At 29.4% G+C, this 17694-nt stretch overlaps 1 protein-coding gene across 2 annotated transcripts in view; it reads left to right on the top strand.

Moving 5' to 3' along the window:
• LOC135962387 (integrin alpha-PS3-like) overlaps positions 1-16145 on the top strand; it is a 32178-nt gene extending 16033 nt beyond the window's left edge. The window contains exons 1-10 of one of the 2 annotated variants that reach the window (XM_065514297.1): positions 8037-8467; positions 11540-12323; positions 12381-12587; positions 12680-13364; positions 13435-13564; positions 13632-13994; positions 14062-14131; positions 14197-14527; positions 14592-15091; positions 15165-16145. In XM_065514297.1, coding sequence (XP_065370369.1) covers positions 8286-8467; positions 11540-12323; positions 12381-12587; positions 12680-13364; positions 13435-13564; positions 13632-13994; positions 14062-14131; positions 14197-14527; positions 14592-15091; positions 15165-15278 — 3366 coding nt within the window. In that variant the 5' untranslated portion in view covers positions 8037-8285 and the 3' untranslated portion in view covers positions 15279-16145. Of the gene's footprint in view, positions 1-8036; positions 8468-11539; positions 12324-12380; positions 12588-12679; positions 13365-13434; positions 13565-13631; positions 13995-14061; positions 14132-14196; positions 14528-14591; positions 15092-15164 lie in introns of those variants that run through there. The other variant, XM_065514296.1, reaches the window with a different exon arrangement.
• Positions 16146-17694: the final 1549 nt, after the last annotated feature.

The raw sequence follows: 17694 nt of genomic DNA on the forward strand, positions 1-17694 counted from the left end.
GTGGTTGCCATTTTTTAATTTCGTATTAAGATTTAACTGAATTAAGCTCAAATTTAATTAATTAATTAATTCGAACGGTGAAGTAACTTTAAACTTTTATTTTGTTACTTTAGGGAGTAACTGTTTTACCTACTAGAAGTTATATATTGCAAAGTCAATAATTGGCATGTATTGTCACTCAGTGTCCCTTTATAATTTATTAGTAATAATCATTCTGAACGCAATTTACATCCTATTAGTGTAAAAACGTAATCAGAAACAATGTCATTTGCATTTCATTTTTGAAGTACAGAGAGTCTAATTATATTTAGGCAGTAGCTACTTTACTCACCACTAATGTTATCTGACAAACGGCCATTTTCACAATGTACGATTATTTCATTTTAACCGGAAAATTAACTAATTGTCGGTTTGTTTAACGGGGACCATTTAGCCAACGGTTAACGATTTACGTTTCACCATCATTTGATTACTTAACCAAAGCATTCAGTAGAAAGTATGGCAATACTGCATACATTTGTTTACGAAAAATAGTGTAATGAAAGATTGAAATATAAAAAATTGTCTAAAAGACGGCATAAAAAATAATAATTTGTGTTTTCTTAGTGTATAAAAAAACGTATAAAACTCAAAAATATTAAGGTACCTAACTGTAAAATTTACAGAACAAACTGAACAACAATTACTGAAAACCAACAAGGAAAAGTGCACATTTGTTGTTTGGTTTGTAAGAGCAATATCCGGGCAAAATTTACTTTTCTTCGCTTTACACTTTTAAAAATTATAAATATTACAAAAATATAAATGTTTTTCCATGTTCTTTTATTATATTTCTTACAATTAAGATGCTAACCGGCAACTTTGTTGTTAAATAGTGTCAGTTAAGAATTAATCGTACATTGTGAAATTCATATTAGCCTAACTTGCGGTTAAATTTCACGTTAACTTTTAATCGTACATTGTGAAAATGGCCGAAAGTCAATTTACATATTATCGTTACTTAAAAGTAACTTTGAAAATATTTTTATATTTTTCTTTAGAGACTAGTTGAGGAGGAGTCGCAGAAAAAAGGTACTTTTTTGAAAATTTAAAAATTTTGGGAAATTGATTTTTTCTAGAAGAATTCAACCCAAATTTTATAAAAATACCAAAAAATCAATTTATAAAAAAATCGAAAAAATACCCTTTGTTCTGCGGCTCCTCAGTTACACACAGTTACGATACGATCAACTTTTTGGGCTTTTTTTTTAAAAATCTATATACATATGTATTTAAAAATACAAGGCTTGACTCATTCATTCACTCACTCATAACTGATGAGCCAGTGAATGAGTGAGTGAAAGAATGAGTTAGGCCTTGTATTTTTAAATATATAGATTTTTTAAAAAGACCAAAGTTTCATTGCATTAAATATATTTATTGTGATTTAAAAATGTTTTAAATAAATATATTGTTAAAAACAACAAATATATAAAATAATAGAGGTTATGTCACATGCAATTACATATGTACGTGTGAACGTGGAAATTATGAATCGTATGCATAACGTCCATTTGGACATACACAAGGAATTCCATAGGTATGGAATACATGTCCCAATACACATGCAATACATGCCGGCTGACCCCCTATTAATAAATTCAGTGCTTCAAGTATCTAAATATGTATATATTGTCCAATTCACAATCGTTGTCGTAACGTTGTATCGTTGTATGACATACAATTTTTTCTAAATAAAAACAAAACAATAAAAAAAAATTACGATATACAACGATACAACTCTACGACACCGATTGTGAATTGGACATATGTAGTTTGGAGGTAATAAAAATAATAAAATAAAAAAAAAATAGGTAATTTCTATATTTTGTATAGATGCTTCTCTTACTTACTTTTCGAAACGTAGATAAATGACATCAGCTTTTAACATTTGTTGAATATTGTTTTGGTTTTTTCGAGTGTCTGAATGACTTAAATCAAATTACAGTTTAAAGAAGCAAACAAAAAATATGTGAAAAAAGATGTGTGTTTGTTGGTAATTTAAAAATTCTTTTTCTTCGTCCATTGCCTCATAGATACATACACATGTAATTATATACAGTGTATGGATACATCAGTATCTATGTCAATTGTAGGTTAACTATTTAATAAGTACTTTTTATTGTTGTTTATTGTTTGTAGCTGCTTCAAATAAGTATGTATGTACAAATAAAGAATTAGAATTTTAAAAATACACATAAATACATATCTACATTCATACTAGTTCATATTTAGAAAGAGGAAATTATGCGTAAAATCACGGAAAATGTCAATTAGTTGTAGTTGTTTTGTTATTTTTTCTATTTATGAATTATATTAGACATTTTTATTAGAACATGTTTTGTTTTTAGTTAATATTATTAAACAAAAATTTAATTAATTTGCTGATGCACAGATGAGATCATAAATTTAGTATTATTATTAATCATTATGTTTTGCTTGTGTTAACCGAATTTGTAGCTAATCGTTGTTGTGGCTAACAAATTTTATTTAAGTTTACAAAAATTCGGATATTTTAAACGTAATTATTAATTCTCGAATTCATTTCTTTTGATAGATAACTAGAGTCGACTTTGATACCCTGTATCTTACCTTGTATTTTAACAGGGAGGTCACGAATTTCATATTTTGAAAGCTTGTACGATTGTTTTGTACATCATTTTGCAATCTGACCAGTAGTTTAGAAAAAACTACTTTCGCATTTAAGCGGAATTATCAAGATTTTTGGGACCAGCGTATGCTAGGCGACTATTGTTAGATTGTCGTGAGATAGACAAATGGAAATATTTATAAAAACATAATTAATACTGCTCATATTTAATTTTAATTTTTTAATTCATTTTTCAAATTTCCCCAATTGAGACAAACCCATATATGTTGCACATCAACAACTAAAACCTTGTAAGATAGTGCAACTATTGTGGTAATAATTGCTGCCATAATCTGTTAACAACTTATTTCTATGATATGATCATTCATTATAGAAAAGATTATCACATACATCTACATACATTATTACTACAACTGCACATATGATTGCAGCATTCATGTGAATGGTAACTATAACATATTATGGTTGCCGCAATCAAATAAATAATTACATTAGCCATAACATGGTTGAATAACTTGTAATCATATTAAACAAATTACTGTGACCATATCACAATCATGTTTTTGTCTGCGTGTAGTTCAGAAAATTTATGAACTCTATGTAGATGTAGGGATTAAATAAGAACCGCAGACTGTAGTTGCTTTCAAAAATTCAACTTTAAAAACTAAAAGTTTTCTATACCACTATTTTTTTAAAATTAGTATTTATAAACAAAACAACACAGTACCTTCACATAAGACCCCAAAGCTATTAACAACATGATCATCAGCATCACTGGCACCAAATTGTTTATCATTTTTCATTAAAACTTTTTTTAAATTTTATTTGTTTGTTTTTTAACACTTTTTATGTCGTCCAGTTTCTTTTGTTTTAAAATGGCTGGTAAAAATATTTTAAAAACTGAAACAAGTCGAGTGCATATGTATGTTTGTATTTAAAGATTTGATTAAAAACATTTTACAACTTTCTCCCAGTTGATTTTGGTATGACAAAAAAAAACAACAATTTATTTGATTTATTTTTTTTTTGCGAAATTACTTTTACCGCAGTAGCTGACTTTTTTCTAATTGAAATTTAGAGATTTTATCATAAAGGTTTTCTACTTCTTTTGCATTATCACTTTCTGGTGCCTCAAAAAGGGAGTGTAATAGTAGTGAGAGGAATTTATTCTGAAAAATGTATACATTTCCGGTAATTAAATGGGGAGTTAAATGTATATTTCAACAGTAGCTGATAATTTTTGAAAAAATCCATTAAAAGAAGTTTGCAATGATTTATGATCTAATATTTGACAAAACGAAATGAGTCAATTTGACAAACAGAATGATTCAACATTTTAACATCGATGCTTATTTGTGTTTTTAAAAAAATTTAACAATTTTAGATGTGAATAACTTTTTCAGTCTTATTCTTTATATATATTTATTAAAAACATTAATCAATTGATCTTGAGGTTATTGACTTTAAACTTTCCAGCATAAAAATAAACTCCATAGTCAAATGGTCATCATTTTAATTTGGCTTTACATTTTAGTAGCTTGTTTTCTTTTTGCAATAGTTTCTGGTTACTACGAGACGAAAGATAAAACAGTGGTTCTTTAATAGTCCAAGTTAAAAGCAAAACGTACAAAATGTTTCCTAAAGTTGTTTAAAATTAAATTAGGAAGTGCTTTTAGTGCTAAATATAAATCATTATTTTAAAATACATTAACGAAAAAGTTAATACAAAAATGCACGCAAACATTTCCAAACAATTTGTTATGGTTAATTTGAAGCAAGCAGCTAAATGTCAGCATTTATGTCATTTACAAAAATTAATAAACTCTTTTATGGCTTTGCTGTAGAATATGCAAATGGGGTGATATAAAAAGACTTTGATTACGTTCGTTTTAAATAAATCCCCTGTAAGTTTTATAAAACAGGAATGGGAAATTAAAAGTTTTTTTGGTATCAAAATAAAAATTAAATATATTTTTTTTAACACCAAAGTACTAAAATTTAAATATTATATTTTTTGGCACACATTTTTTATGGAGAAAAACTATTATACACAAATTTTTCTATAGAGAAAATTGTTAAACACAAAATTGTCTATAGAAAAAACTGTTGTAATATTTGTAATATCAACAAATTTACGTTCGTATCAACATTTTTCTTACCATGTATAAAATGTGTGACTGACTCTTGTAATCTCCGCGGACAAATATAATGACGATCGGCTTGTAATTGAGCATCAAGATTTGTTAATTTTCTCGTGCATGAAAATTAGGAATGCCAAACGGGACTGGGTTTTACAAATCCCGGGATTCGAGATTTTAGAAACGTAAATCCCGGGATCCCGGGATTTTTCGGGATCCCGGGATTTCGGGATTTTAGTTAAACATCAAAAACATCAAATTCAATTTCATTGATATATTTAAGTAAAAATATAACAAATCAAAAACTAATGCATTAAATTAAAATAAATGGTCCATGATTTCCCCTAGCTCCATACAATTGTTTCCCGGAGTACTGTTTTGTCATAAATATCTTGATTATGCGGCAATCCTTATAAAATTTTGCACAAAATAAGTTGTAAGTACTCTGAAATTATACTGTAGAGTACTGCAAAAATCGGGCTACATTTGCCCCTAGTCGCCTTCAGAAAATAACTTGAACATAAATTTCGTAAAAGTGTATATTGTGTAAAAGCCTGTCAATGCAAGGGAGACGTGCTGCTCCCTGATTCAAATGAAAAAATCTGGCTGCGTTTGGATTTGAAGCGAGATTAGTATTATAAATTTGCTGAAATTTAGAATTTTATATGGAAATTAATGAATGTTTTTAATTTGAAGTAATTTATGAATATATCTTAATTTTATTTGGTATTTTCTGATATTAAAATTCTCAAATTTATTAGGAATATTATCAATTAAAAATGGAAATTCTTAATTTAATTTAGAATTTTCTTAATTACAATTTGAAATTCTAAAATTCATTTGGAATTTTCTCCATTTCAATTATAATTTCTGAATTTTATATGTCCCTTGGTTTATAATATTTCAAATTGTTCAATGGTTTCAATCAAAAGTTTTTGCTTTATTTATTTTATTGTTTATGATTATGATTTTTTTCGTTGTTCTTTAACAACCAAATTGAATTAAGTTTATGAATTTGTTTAGATTAACTACAAGTGCTAAAACATTTAACGACATATTCAATTAGCGGAAATTAAATAATTTGCCATTTACACCATACTACCGTAAATTCTAACACTTTAAACTTTATGCAAATGTGTATTTAACTCTTTGTGTTGCCTTAAATAATGTTTGTTATTATTTTATTTTAATTGATTTTACATAAAAAGAAACGCAAAATAAAACGCAATTTAAATATAGACATTGCCGAATATTAAATACCCTGCTAGCAAGGTTCAATGTACCTGGAATATTTAAATTACATAAATTCTCTGTTTTCAAAATTGCCTAAAAGTATGCTTATTTTTGAGGATACAGCATAGTTCCAATGATGTAATGGAAATGTAATTCAATTATTGTCAAGTATTCAGATGTTTACGGGGTTTAATTTGCTCTTATATGGCGATTATAATAAATATTAGACCAATTTTAAGCATACAGATGGACATAATCAAATTTACTAACCGGAGTCTATATGTGAATACGTACAACTTCAGAATGAATGACAAGCTTATATGAGGAAAATCAAAAATTTTGGAGAATTTGATTCTGCCACTAACGCCATTTTGTATTTCAATACGCTGCTACTTAATTATGCTAAAACTGTTCACATTATTAATCTATAAATTAAATCTTTCATTTAATACTATTTTGATAGTATTCATTAGAGTTTCCAAAAAAACCAAACAATTTCAAAAATGCGGTATCGGTTTTAAAAAATTTAAAAACGTTTTTTTTCGGTTTTGTGATAATTTGTTAAATATTAAGTGTTATAGAAACAGGAAATTACTTTGAAATTTTAAACTTGACTTTTCTTTTAATATTACTTTATATTACATTAATTTATTTTATTTATATATATATACAGTACGGGCTCGATTTGCGCAACCGAAAGGAAATCGAGGTTGTTGCGATATTCGAAATGTTGCAATAAGCGACCACTATATACGCTATTATTTTTTATTCTTTTTTAACAAAAACATGCAATTTAATTAACAAAAAGTAATTAATTCATTTATTAAACATAAAGTAAAAATAAATGGTGTAAATAAATATAATATGTACTCGAATAAATAAAAAAAATATTTTAATAAAAAATAACTGTGAATAAACAGCCAAAATTCTTTATGAGAGCAGTGTCGTCGTGAAAGTATTTTTAAGGTGCCTATGATTTGGCAAATAGTTTTGAATTACGCTTCTGATTAAAAAAACAACCAGAATAAATAGAGAAGAGTATAGAATAACTTTTGAATAATATTACATATGAAAAAGAAAATAAAGTTGCACTTATCGCATCTTTTTTTGAAAAAAGTTGCAGTTATAAAGACTCTAATGTTAAAAAATAGGCTGTTGCGCTAATCGGTCAGTTGCAATAATAGGTAGTTGCACAAATCGAGCCCGTACTGTATATGTATATTGGCTGATATGCTTCTGAGTAAAGATAGAATCAAGGATAGATGGCTTAATGATATTGAGGTAACAAAAACTATTAGTATTTTTTTTTGGTTGTTACGCCCTTTTGCATTTCAGGTGTCAATATGTATGCATGTATTTGTAATTCAATCAAATAGTACGTCATCAATAAACAAAGATTTTTGGTTTTAAATGAAAATCAAATGTAACACAAAGATGATTCATACAACATTCCCGGTACACATGCATGAGAAATCTTAACAAAAATACAAAATAATAAAAAACAAAGCAGTCGTAAACATACAAATGTATGTTTGTATGTAAAAAACAAACTCTCAGACATTCACGAATCAAGTCAACAAAGAGTCTGATGGTGGGAGATTTAAGGCTTATAACTTGGTTAAATAATGCCAATATTTAGAGAAAAACAAAAATGTTAAATTTTACGATATTTGATTAAGAGTTAAAAGAGATAACTGAGTACGAACATAGTTGAGCAGAAAATTATACCGGTTTGATTAAAACACACTCACACTCTGGCAGTCATTATTCATGACAGTTTATATGAAATAAATGACGACGACTGTTGTGAGGATTACTCATACCGAGTGGGGTCCAAACGAGTCTAATACTCGTAAATAAACGGTATCGTTGGTAAATTATACAATAATTTTACGAGTTATAAATGTTTCGGAGAGAAATTAATTAAACAACAACAAAACAAAAACAAACGATATTCACAACAAAAAGTGTGTTTAAATGCGAAGCGAATTTGTTGACTGGTTGGTTTGGGTTGGCTCTTCGATTTCAACTACAGCGCTCGAGACAAAACGGCCGTTTATTGTTTGTAAGCAAAACAACAATTCAGTTTATTTTACGCGATTCACGGGTTTGGTTGTATTAGAACGGAAACAACGGACATTATAACGTCTTTAAGTAACCAAAACTATTTATTTATTATAAAATTAAAAGTGTAAAATTATATTTGAGAGTGTGTGAGCGGGCGATTGTAAATGCGATTTTGATCACAAATCAATTAAAGGAAAATGTTAAAACCATCACGATTTATAAACGCACTGTGCGTAATTTTATTTTTAAGCCATTGTGCAGAATGTTACAATTTATCACCGAAACCAAATGCCGTCATGAAAGATCCTCAATCAGCAACTGCCATGCCAAAATATGATTCTTCTTATTTTGGTTTCAGCTTAAATCTTAGATCGAATGGGTGAGTCTCTACTATTGTTTTCAAAACGTGCCATTTTAGATTTTGAATAAAACAAGTAAATATGTACATAATTAAAGTATGAGTTGGACAGGTATGAATCATCATTAAATACAGATTGTAGACGATTTTGTGTTTTTTCCTTTTGCTTTAATTTGATTGTCAATACTCGATTAACTATTTGTGTTTGGTTTTTTTTTTGAAGCATATTTTTTATTTTTTATTTTGTACAAATGAAGTCATTCATACTAAAAGTAAAAATATATTTTATCTCTGCAAGTATTTATAATAATTCTGATAATAAATACACACAATGTTAAAGTACTCACTCATACACACTTCACTTCATTTCATTTCATACTAAAATAAATATTTATTTTTGCAAAACAATATAAAAAAAAGTTAAGAAAAAAATATTCAAATGAAGTTGTAGTCATAGCCATTTTTTTATACATAAGTATTTGAAATACATAAATATTAAATAAATAAAAAATTAGTGCATACGAATTCAAATTCAAATTCGCATTCAATGCGAAAGGGAAGATATGTATTAATCATTTTTAATTTAAAACTTTCAGATGTGAGTTTATTATCTTCAATACCACCTTTAAATGTACGATTATTATTATTTATATACGTACATTCGATAAATGTTTTTCCTTCGATTTTTAACATATGATAAGATTACAATGTTGGTGAATAAAGCATTTATTTCTGCTGTTATTTTTTGTTTTTGTGGCTGCTCATATCAAATAAAAATTTAACTGACTTCATTTCTTAAAACACAATCACCTTCACATGAATGTTTGTATGGTTTTGTAGAAAAACTTATCAAGAATTATAATGACAAACATTCTGACACACAAGTATTCAAACATTCATATTCTCAAGTACTTACAAATCGTATGCCAAATTAAATTGTACTAAAATTTGCAAATAAAACATTTCTTTGGTATTTTCTTTTATGTTTAATTCTTAGAATTAAATTTCAATTTACTATTGGTCATTTCGAGCCATTTAAATAAGTTTAATTGCAAAAATATTTTTAAATTATTATTAATTTGATGTTGATTTGTATGGTCATCTGTTCTCAGGGTGTAGCTAAGGTATTAAACATTGATTTTCGCAATATTGATCAATTGATAAGAATCTGAAAGTGGTCAACAGTTTATTATTTAAATTATTGCTGTGATTGCTCAATTGTTGTTGACATCATCATTAAAATGATCATGCACTTGACATTTTAAAATGTCTTAAAGGGGCCACATATCGTTACCTCCACTCTAAATCACATTCAGTATAAAGGCGAGTTTTGAGATTTGAACATTTTATAAAAATGTCATGTGTTTTAATGACCTTAAATTAGACATTTTATTCAACATTCATTTATAGAAAAGAATAAGTGATAGTAACAATTAATTTTAAAGATTTCGGATTTTATTTTTAAAAAATGCTGAGGTTTTTGTGCGTTAAATCACTAAGAACTGATCTGACCGAGCAACGGCTTTGTTTCTATTGCTCCCAGGGGCACTAAAAACTTCTTGTCATTTGTTAGAAGAGTAAAAAAGGTAATGATAGTTCCTCAATTAAAGCTAACCGTTTGGTTGAATTATTCGCAAGTAATTCGCACATGGAGAAATGAAATCGAACTACCCGAATTCGTGATGTTAAATGGTTTTTAGCGGATCTTAACATAAATACGTACCTTGAACCAGATGGTATACCAGCACTTTATACCGTGCCGGAGAAGTTTCTCTACTTTGGAAGGTTCCTAATGCATGCCAACTCCTAAAGAGATAAAATAACACAGGGCAACAAAATCTAAAAAATGTTGGAGTCTTTTTAAGCCAGTACTCAATTTTGATCTATTGCGGTTCCAGTAATACAAAAATGGTAAAAATTTTAAATTCTATGGATAGATATTTTTTAAAATAATATTTTTTTCTAAAATTGTGAATTTTTTCAAATGTTTCTCCACATAATTTATGATAACTCAAAAACGGTTATTCCTAAATTATTGACGTCAACTTGAAAATGTTCAAATTTACATAACATTTAATCCGGATAATATATTGCGTATTAATCGGTTCAGTAGTTTCGGAGTTATAATAACAATTTGAAGCAAAATATATATTTTTTCCGTGAAAATTGCAAATTGTTGTATTTTAAAAAATCATGAAAAATCGAAAACGGCAGAACTTTGTTCAGGTTTATTACTTTACCGCAAAGCTGCATACAAAATGAGATATCGGAGATAAAAATCGATTGATTCTTTTCGAATTTATTCACAATTAAGTGAATTCGCTCATTTTCACAAAATTTAACTTTTTTGTTTGATATATGGACATAAAATTGAGTAGTTAATGTTCTTCTGTCGATTCATTGAATGTTGAAAATATTTTCCCCGTGTTATGTACAAATTTTCACATATATATTGCGTTGTAATCGGCTCAATAGTTTCGGAGATATAATAACAAATTGAAGCAATTAATATATTTTTTATGTAAAAATATCCAATTTTTTTGTTTTAAAAAATAATAAAAAATCGAAAGAAATTGTTTAGATTAATTGCATTATTGGAAAGCCACATGTAATAGGAACAAAATGAGATATCGATCATAAAAATCGATGGATTATTTTCGAATTTATTCACAATTAAGTTAATTCGCTTATTTTCAGAAAATTGTGTGTGCGTACAAGCGTGTACTTTGTAGCTATTTACAAAATTCAGAATTGGCAAGTATATTAAAAAATATATTTTCTTTTGAGTATTTCACGAGGAAATGTAGGATATATGTTATGGATTATTATAACTATTAAAAGCTGTAGTTAGAAACGTTTTTAGAGTGCGATAATTCATGGATGGCAACCGCAATTATTGTTAAATTTAATGAAGCATTTCCATAGAAAATATTTTATTTTTATATGTACATACTTTATGGTTTATGACTGTCTAAATAGTCAAGAACATTTAAGTACACCAGTTGAATCACTTGCTGATTTGATCTAAAAATAAGCTTAATTTGGTGCTCTTCAATTATTGATTATTTATTTAATTTTTTTTTCTAATTTCAGTATAATCATTGGTGCACCCAGAGCGCAATCCACTTTGGATTCACAGAGGAAAGTTAATGAAACGGGTGCTATATATCGGTGTCCATTGGATAATCCTACTGCCTGTAAGCCATATGTGTTCGATGATCTGGGAAATCGTAATATCGAACAAAGTGATTACACGTTTGACTCAGAGAAACGTGATTTTCAATGGTTGGGTGCTTCCATGGATGGCGGTTTAAAAGACACCGATAAGTTTATTGTGTGTGCTCCAAGATTTATTGCCCCAGTAGACAATAACGATTATCTAATGCATGGCATATGCTATTGGATTAACGACACTCTAGCGGATAAACCCACAAATGTACGAAAAATATCCCCCTTGCGGTTGAAGCAGGATCAAATTCGAACGGAGTATGGTTCAAAGTTTTATTACTACATGTTGGCCGAACAGGGTCTTAGTGTTCATATTACACCTGATAATGAAGAGTTTCTCATTGGCGCTCCAGGAATTCATACGTGGAAAGGTTCTGTTATACGACATCGCAAACGAATTGCCAATGATGATCCCAGTTTGAGTAGGCGTGATACTGAAAGAGCGTCTCGTATTCGCAGACAATCGGACTTTGACTTGGAAAGTCCAATGGTCTACTATGAATCAGATATACCCAATCCTCAACTTTTCAATCAGCCCAGTGATTCATATTTTGGCTACTCAGTCAGTTCGGGTTATTTCGATTCCAATAATAAATCAAAATTGTTGTATTTAGCATCTGCTCCACAGGCAAATGAGCAATCGGGAGAGGTGAGTTTGTCATATTATGATCTTTTGTTTAAATTACTTACTCCAATTAATCCATAGGCCTATATATATGATTACTCAAGCAAAGAAATAACAAAGAACTATGTATTTCGTGGCGAGCAGTTTGGCGAATATTTTGGATACGCTGTATTAGCTGAAGATATCAATGGCGATGGCTTGACAGATGTTATTGTATCAGCTCCTCAACATAGAGTTTCTGGTCTATATGATGATGGTGCAATTTATGTCTTTGTAAATCAGGGAAGAGTAAGTTTGAATTCCATATTTAAGTTATTTATTAGTCATTGTCCATTATACGGCTTAACTAAATAAAAATAAAAATTTATATTTTTTAACAGTTTAATTTCGAACGTAAATTGTTGACATCACCACTTCATGGAAAAGCACGTTTCGGCACTACTCTTACAAGATTAGGTGACATTAATCATGACGGTTACAATGATATAGCAGTCAGTGCTCCCTTTGCTGGCAATGGTTCGGTGTTCGTTTACTTGGGAGGTGAAAGAGGTTTGCGTGACCAGCACAGTCAACGCTTGGATTCACCAGTAGCTTTTATACAAACATCCTACGGTAATCACATGTTTGGCCATGGCCTATCTAAAGGTTCGGATATTGATGGCAATGGTTTCAATGATATTGCTATTGGTGCTCCTAATGCCGAAACCGTTCTGCTGTACAAAGCCTATCCGGTAGTAAAAATCGTTGCAACTCTCAAATCGGATACTCGCGAAATAAAACCAGGACAAACTAGTTTCCCACTATCCGTATGCTACAGTATTTCAACGACATCATCAAGAATTCGCTCTCAAGAACTGGCCATGCATGTAGTGGTTGATCCTCAAGTGAAACGGGTAACAATATCGTCGACTGACCGTAATGAAATGAAATTTAATGCTGACGCCCAATTACAAACACAGTGCAGAATTATGGACTGCAATGTTAAATTCATTGAGTCGGAGATTTTTAAGCCCATTGAATTGGAGTTGCACTACAGTCTTGTTAAACAAGTACCCGATTCTGAAGGTAATTAAATAATAAATCAATGTAATACCTCAACATATTTCTTATTCCCAATTCTGATGAACGTTTCTAGTTTTCTGTGAATCTTGTGCTGCCGTAGATCCTGCCGAACCTAAAGTGTTTACCGAAAAAATAATATTCAGCACAGGCTGTGCTTCAGAAATTTGTATTGCCGATTTGCAAGTTAAGAGCAGTGGATTAGAGTAAGTATTCATCAACGATTACAAAGCTTTGTTATACTGACGTTTTTTCTACACCACAATTATTTAGCCATTCCTACATCTTGGGTAGCAGTCGCACTTTAAAGGTCACCTATGAAGTATCCAATGCGGGCGAGACCGCCTATTTACCACAAATTAATATCACATCTTCGAATCGTATGCCATTTGCCAAATATCCCTCCAACTGTAAAGTATATGAATCGATCATGTTGTGCGATTTGAATCGTGGTCAAGCCATGGTAAAGGGCGCAAAAGACTCAGTGACAGTTATTTACGATGTCAGTAGTTTATCCGGCACGGCGATGATCTTAACGGCAGAAGTTTTCAGTACCGGCAAAGAACAGTATCCAGGAAATAATATCATTAAGGATGTCATAACATTGGGTGAATTTACCGAAATCGAAGCTGTTGGGTAAGTTACATATACATAGGATTAATAAAGTTTGTGAAATACTTAGTTAATATTTTGTTCATTGCAGAGCTCCTAAAACACCACACATCAATTTAGAGAAGATGTCTAATACTGCAGAAGTTAAGAGTTATTATGAGGTAAGCTGATTTCAAAAGTGTAAATTTATACTTTTATTAAAACAATTTGTTACATACACTTTTAGATAAAAAGTAATGGTCCCAGTAATGTGGGTGCTATGAAGGTTGTATTTAATATACCAGTGGCCTACAAAATACCTGGATCGTCAGCCACAATTCCTATTATTAACATGGACAACATAACAATGCAGGCCACCTACAATTCCCAATTGGTGGTGTTCGACTTCTTCCAGAATAACATTACGCTCGTCCGGAATTCAATTTCTACCATGTCAAGTGCATCGTCTACAGTCACAAAGACCATAGTGCAGAGCAGCAATGGCCTTAACTATAATGCCATTGATATGGGTCATGTCAATGAGATTTCCTTTAAAGAGAACCACAATGACATTGGCGGTAATTTATCAGCAAGATTTCACTTTTTTACAATTTAATCAATGAATATATTGTTCTTTTTTAGATTCCGTAATGTCTGCTTCAATGGGCCATAGTCGTAGACGTCGTGAAGCAGCTGCCATTACTGCCAACAAGGACCAGTATGCTCGTATTGCTCAGGTTAAGTCGTATGATCTCTTGAGTGACGATTTAAAAGGTACTTTACCAGTCAATCGTACCATCGTGTTCAATTGCAATGATCCCGAGATGACTGTATGTGTTCAAGCGGTTATGGAAGTGTACAACTTTAAGCCAGAGACACCCATTATTGTTACCATGTCCTACAATGTGGATCTCAAGGAGGTTAATCAAATTCTCATCGAACCCTGGGAATTCTTTGTGGTTTTGGTTGGTTTGGATGTGATCAAGACCAATGGAATGGCTAACACTTTAGTGGTTAACAAGAAAATAGATCACCACATCATTTCCAAACATCAACTATATGGCACACCCATCTGGGTTATAATTCTCGCCATTCTAGGTGGCATCTTAGTTTTAGCTTTGATTACTTATGGCATGTATAGAGTAAGTACATTGATACATTCGTATTTATTGTTTCGAATCTCTATTATTAAATCATTTTATTTCCTCCATTTAGGCTGGTTTCTTTAATCGTGCCACTAAAGAAGAAATGGATAAGTTAGTACATCAGGCTCAGATATCCAGTGATGGTGTGACTGAAGCCTCAAATCTAAACGATGAAAATAATTAAATTCAAAACACACAATGCCTGAATCGATGCTTTTGATTATGTTTAGAATCAAAAGCATCGAAGTCATCATCATCATCAACAACATCATCGTTGTAGATTCTATGAACAATGAATCATTGTGATCTTGTCTTGTGTCCAAAAGCTGTGAATACACCTCCTTCGCTATTTGTGTTTTACATAAATGGCGCTATTTTTTTTTTATTTTATGATTTTTGATTTTTAATTTGTTTTAAACAGTTAAATTACGAATACATCACTAAAACAAAGAATGTATAGAACAACTACCACAATAATTGATCTATAAATAACTGATAGTTGATAATCAACTTGAAAAGAAGATTATTTTTATTTTTTCAATTTTAAATCTGTATTTTTTTAAATAATACTGAGCAAAACCACGATTTCGATACCAAATGTTACTATTTATAATTTTTATATTAATTTTAACGTTTATTTTTCCATTTGTAATTTTTGTAATAATATTTGTCTGTATGTAAGAATGTGTGTATAAACTTAAGTTAATTTATTTGTTTTAGGTTTCCTTTATATATTTTGTTTCTTTAAATAGTATTAAGAATAGTTTTTTATATAATTAGCTGCCATGTAAATAAATAATTGTTTTCAATTCGTTTCAAAATGAATTTGTACATTTTCAAATAGAATATTTTAATTTTTTGTCTTGCTAAACGTAAATACTGCATTTTTTAATTGTTCTTTGTAACAATATTAAAATCGAAATGAGTAAAAATAACTGTAAATTTCAAATGTAAATTTAAGACTTTTACCTAAGTATTAAAATATATTTTTATATTAAAAAATAATTAATAAAGATAAATTATATGTGAACAAAAGATAAACAAAATGCAATTCTAGAATTTTTATTTAAAAAAAATACTTAAGATCAGAGTGTGAATGATTAGTGTTAGGTAATCTGTACAAATATGTATGTATATGAGAAGCCGCAGAACAAAAGGTAGTTTTTCGCATATTTTGACAAATTGGTTTTTTGGTATTTTTATAATATTTGGGTTGAATTTTCTAGAAACAATCCAGTTAGCAAAATTTTTTTTACTAAGTAAATGGATTCTAAACAAATTGGAGCTCAACAAAATGTACAACACTAGTATAAAAAGACAAAAATAATATATGTAATTTCAATGTAATTTGTTTATATATTAGATCAGGATTAAAAACATTCATTCAAAATATTATCGTTTAAAAAAATATCCTTAACATTTAATATTGTGACTTATGGCAGTTAGATGTGTCTATTGATAAATAAGAAACTTGTTACCATTTTCAGGTTCATGCTGTTTTTAAGGGAGCACAATAAATAACACTAAATTTCCCAAAAATTTTAAATGAGCAAAAAAGTACCGTTTGTTCTGCGGCTCCTCATATATAGAATAATATTTAAAAAAGATATACAGTGGGGAGCTCAAATGAGTACATGTTTCTATTATTCTTATGGAATAAAAATAATACTAATAAAGCAAATACAAAAATTTTTTCTGTCATTTATATTATGTTTAATATGTAACAATATGAATTACAATTCAAAACAAAAAACATCCAGTTCCAAATAAAAAAACAGACATAACTAAAATAACTCGCATGTACTCAATTTTGCACCCCACAATAACTTTAGGGAAGAATTGCATTTTTTAAAAAAATTTTCAAAATCTTTTATTGCGTAAATAAAATTTTACACGCATTGGCATATTTTCTATAAATTTTTCATTAACTTTTTTTGGAATACTCTCTCTCTCGTGCTCAATCCGCTGTTAAAGCTCATACAAATTGGTAGGAGTTAATCGGTATTGTTTCAACTGCTAATTCACGATTCACTAAAAATTCTCAATAGGATTGAACTCAGGACATTGATAGCTGATAGCTGCATTAATAAGAAATTTTTCTAGGAACACCATTCTTTACGATTTTTGACGTGTGTATTGGGTCACTATCCTATTGAAAAATTACTTCTTCTACAAAATTTCCTCTTTTATATACAAAAACGTGATGATGAGACTACAAAATCGGTATGGTGAGTCTGCAAAATACGCAGATGGTTTTCTTTTCCCATTATTTCATTGATTTAACCTTTTCAAAACGTTTGTTTATATCCTTTAAATAAACCGGATACTTTTGATTGCAAATAAAAGCCGTTTAGTGGTTTAAAAATTGTAACAACTCTTTATTTATTTAAAATGTACAAAAACAGAATTAAATAGTCACTCAATGTTTATAAATTCTCAGAAATACAAACACTTTATAATGTATACGAATTCACTTGAAAAATAGAGCACACTTTAAGGCACTCAGTTGATGTTTATTCAAATAGCGTCTCTGATAAACTGACTGACGACTACAACCTCTGCCACTATTTATAACACTGCCATCTGCACTCTAGATTGTT

Source organism: Calliphora vicina, chromosome 5, assembly GCF_958450345.1.
Source record: "Calliphora vicina chromosome 5, idCalVici1.1, whole genome shotgun sequence".
NCBI lineage: Eukaryota > Metazoa > Arthropoda > Insecta > Diptera > Calliphoridae > Calliphora > Calliphora vicina.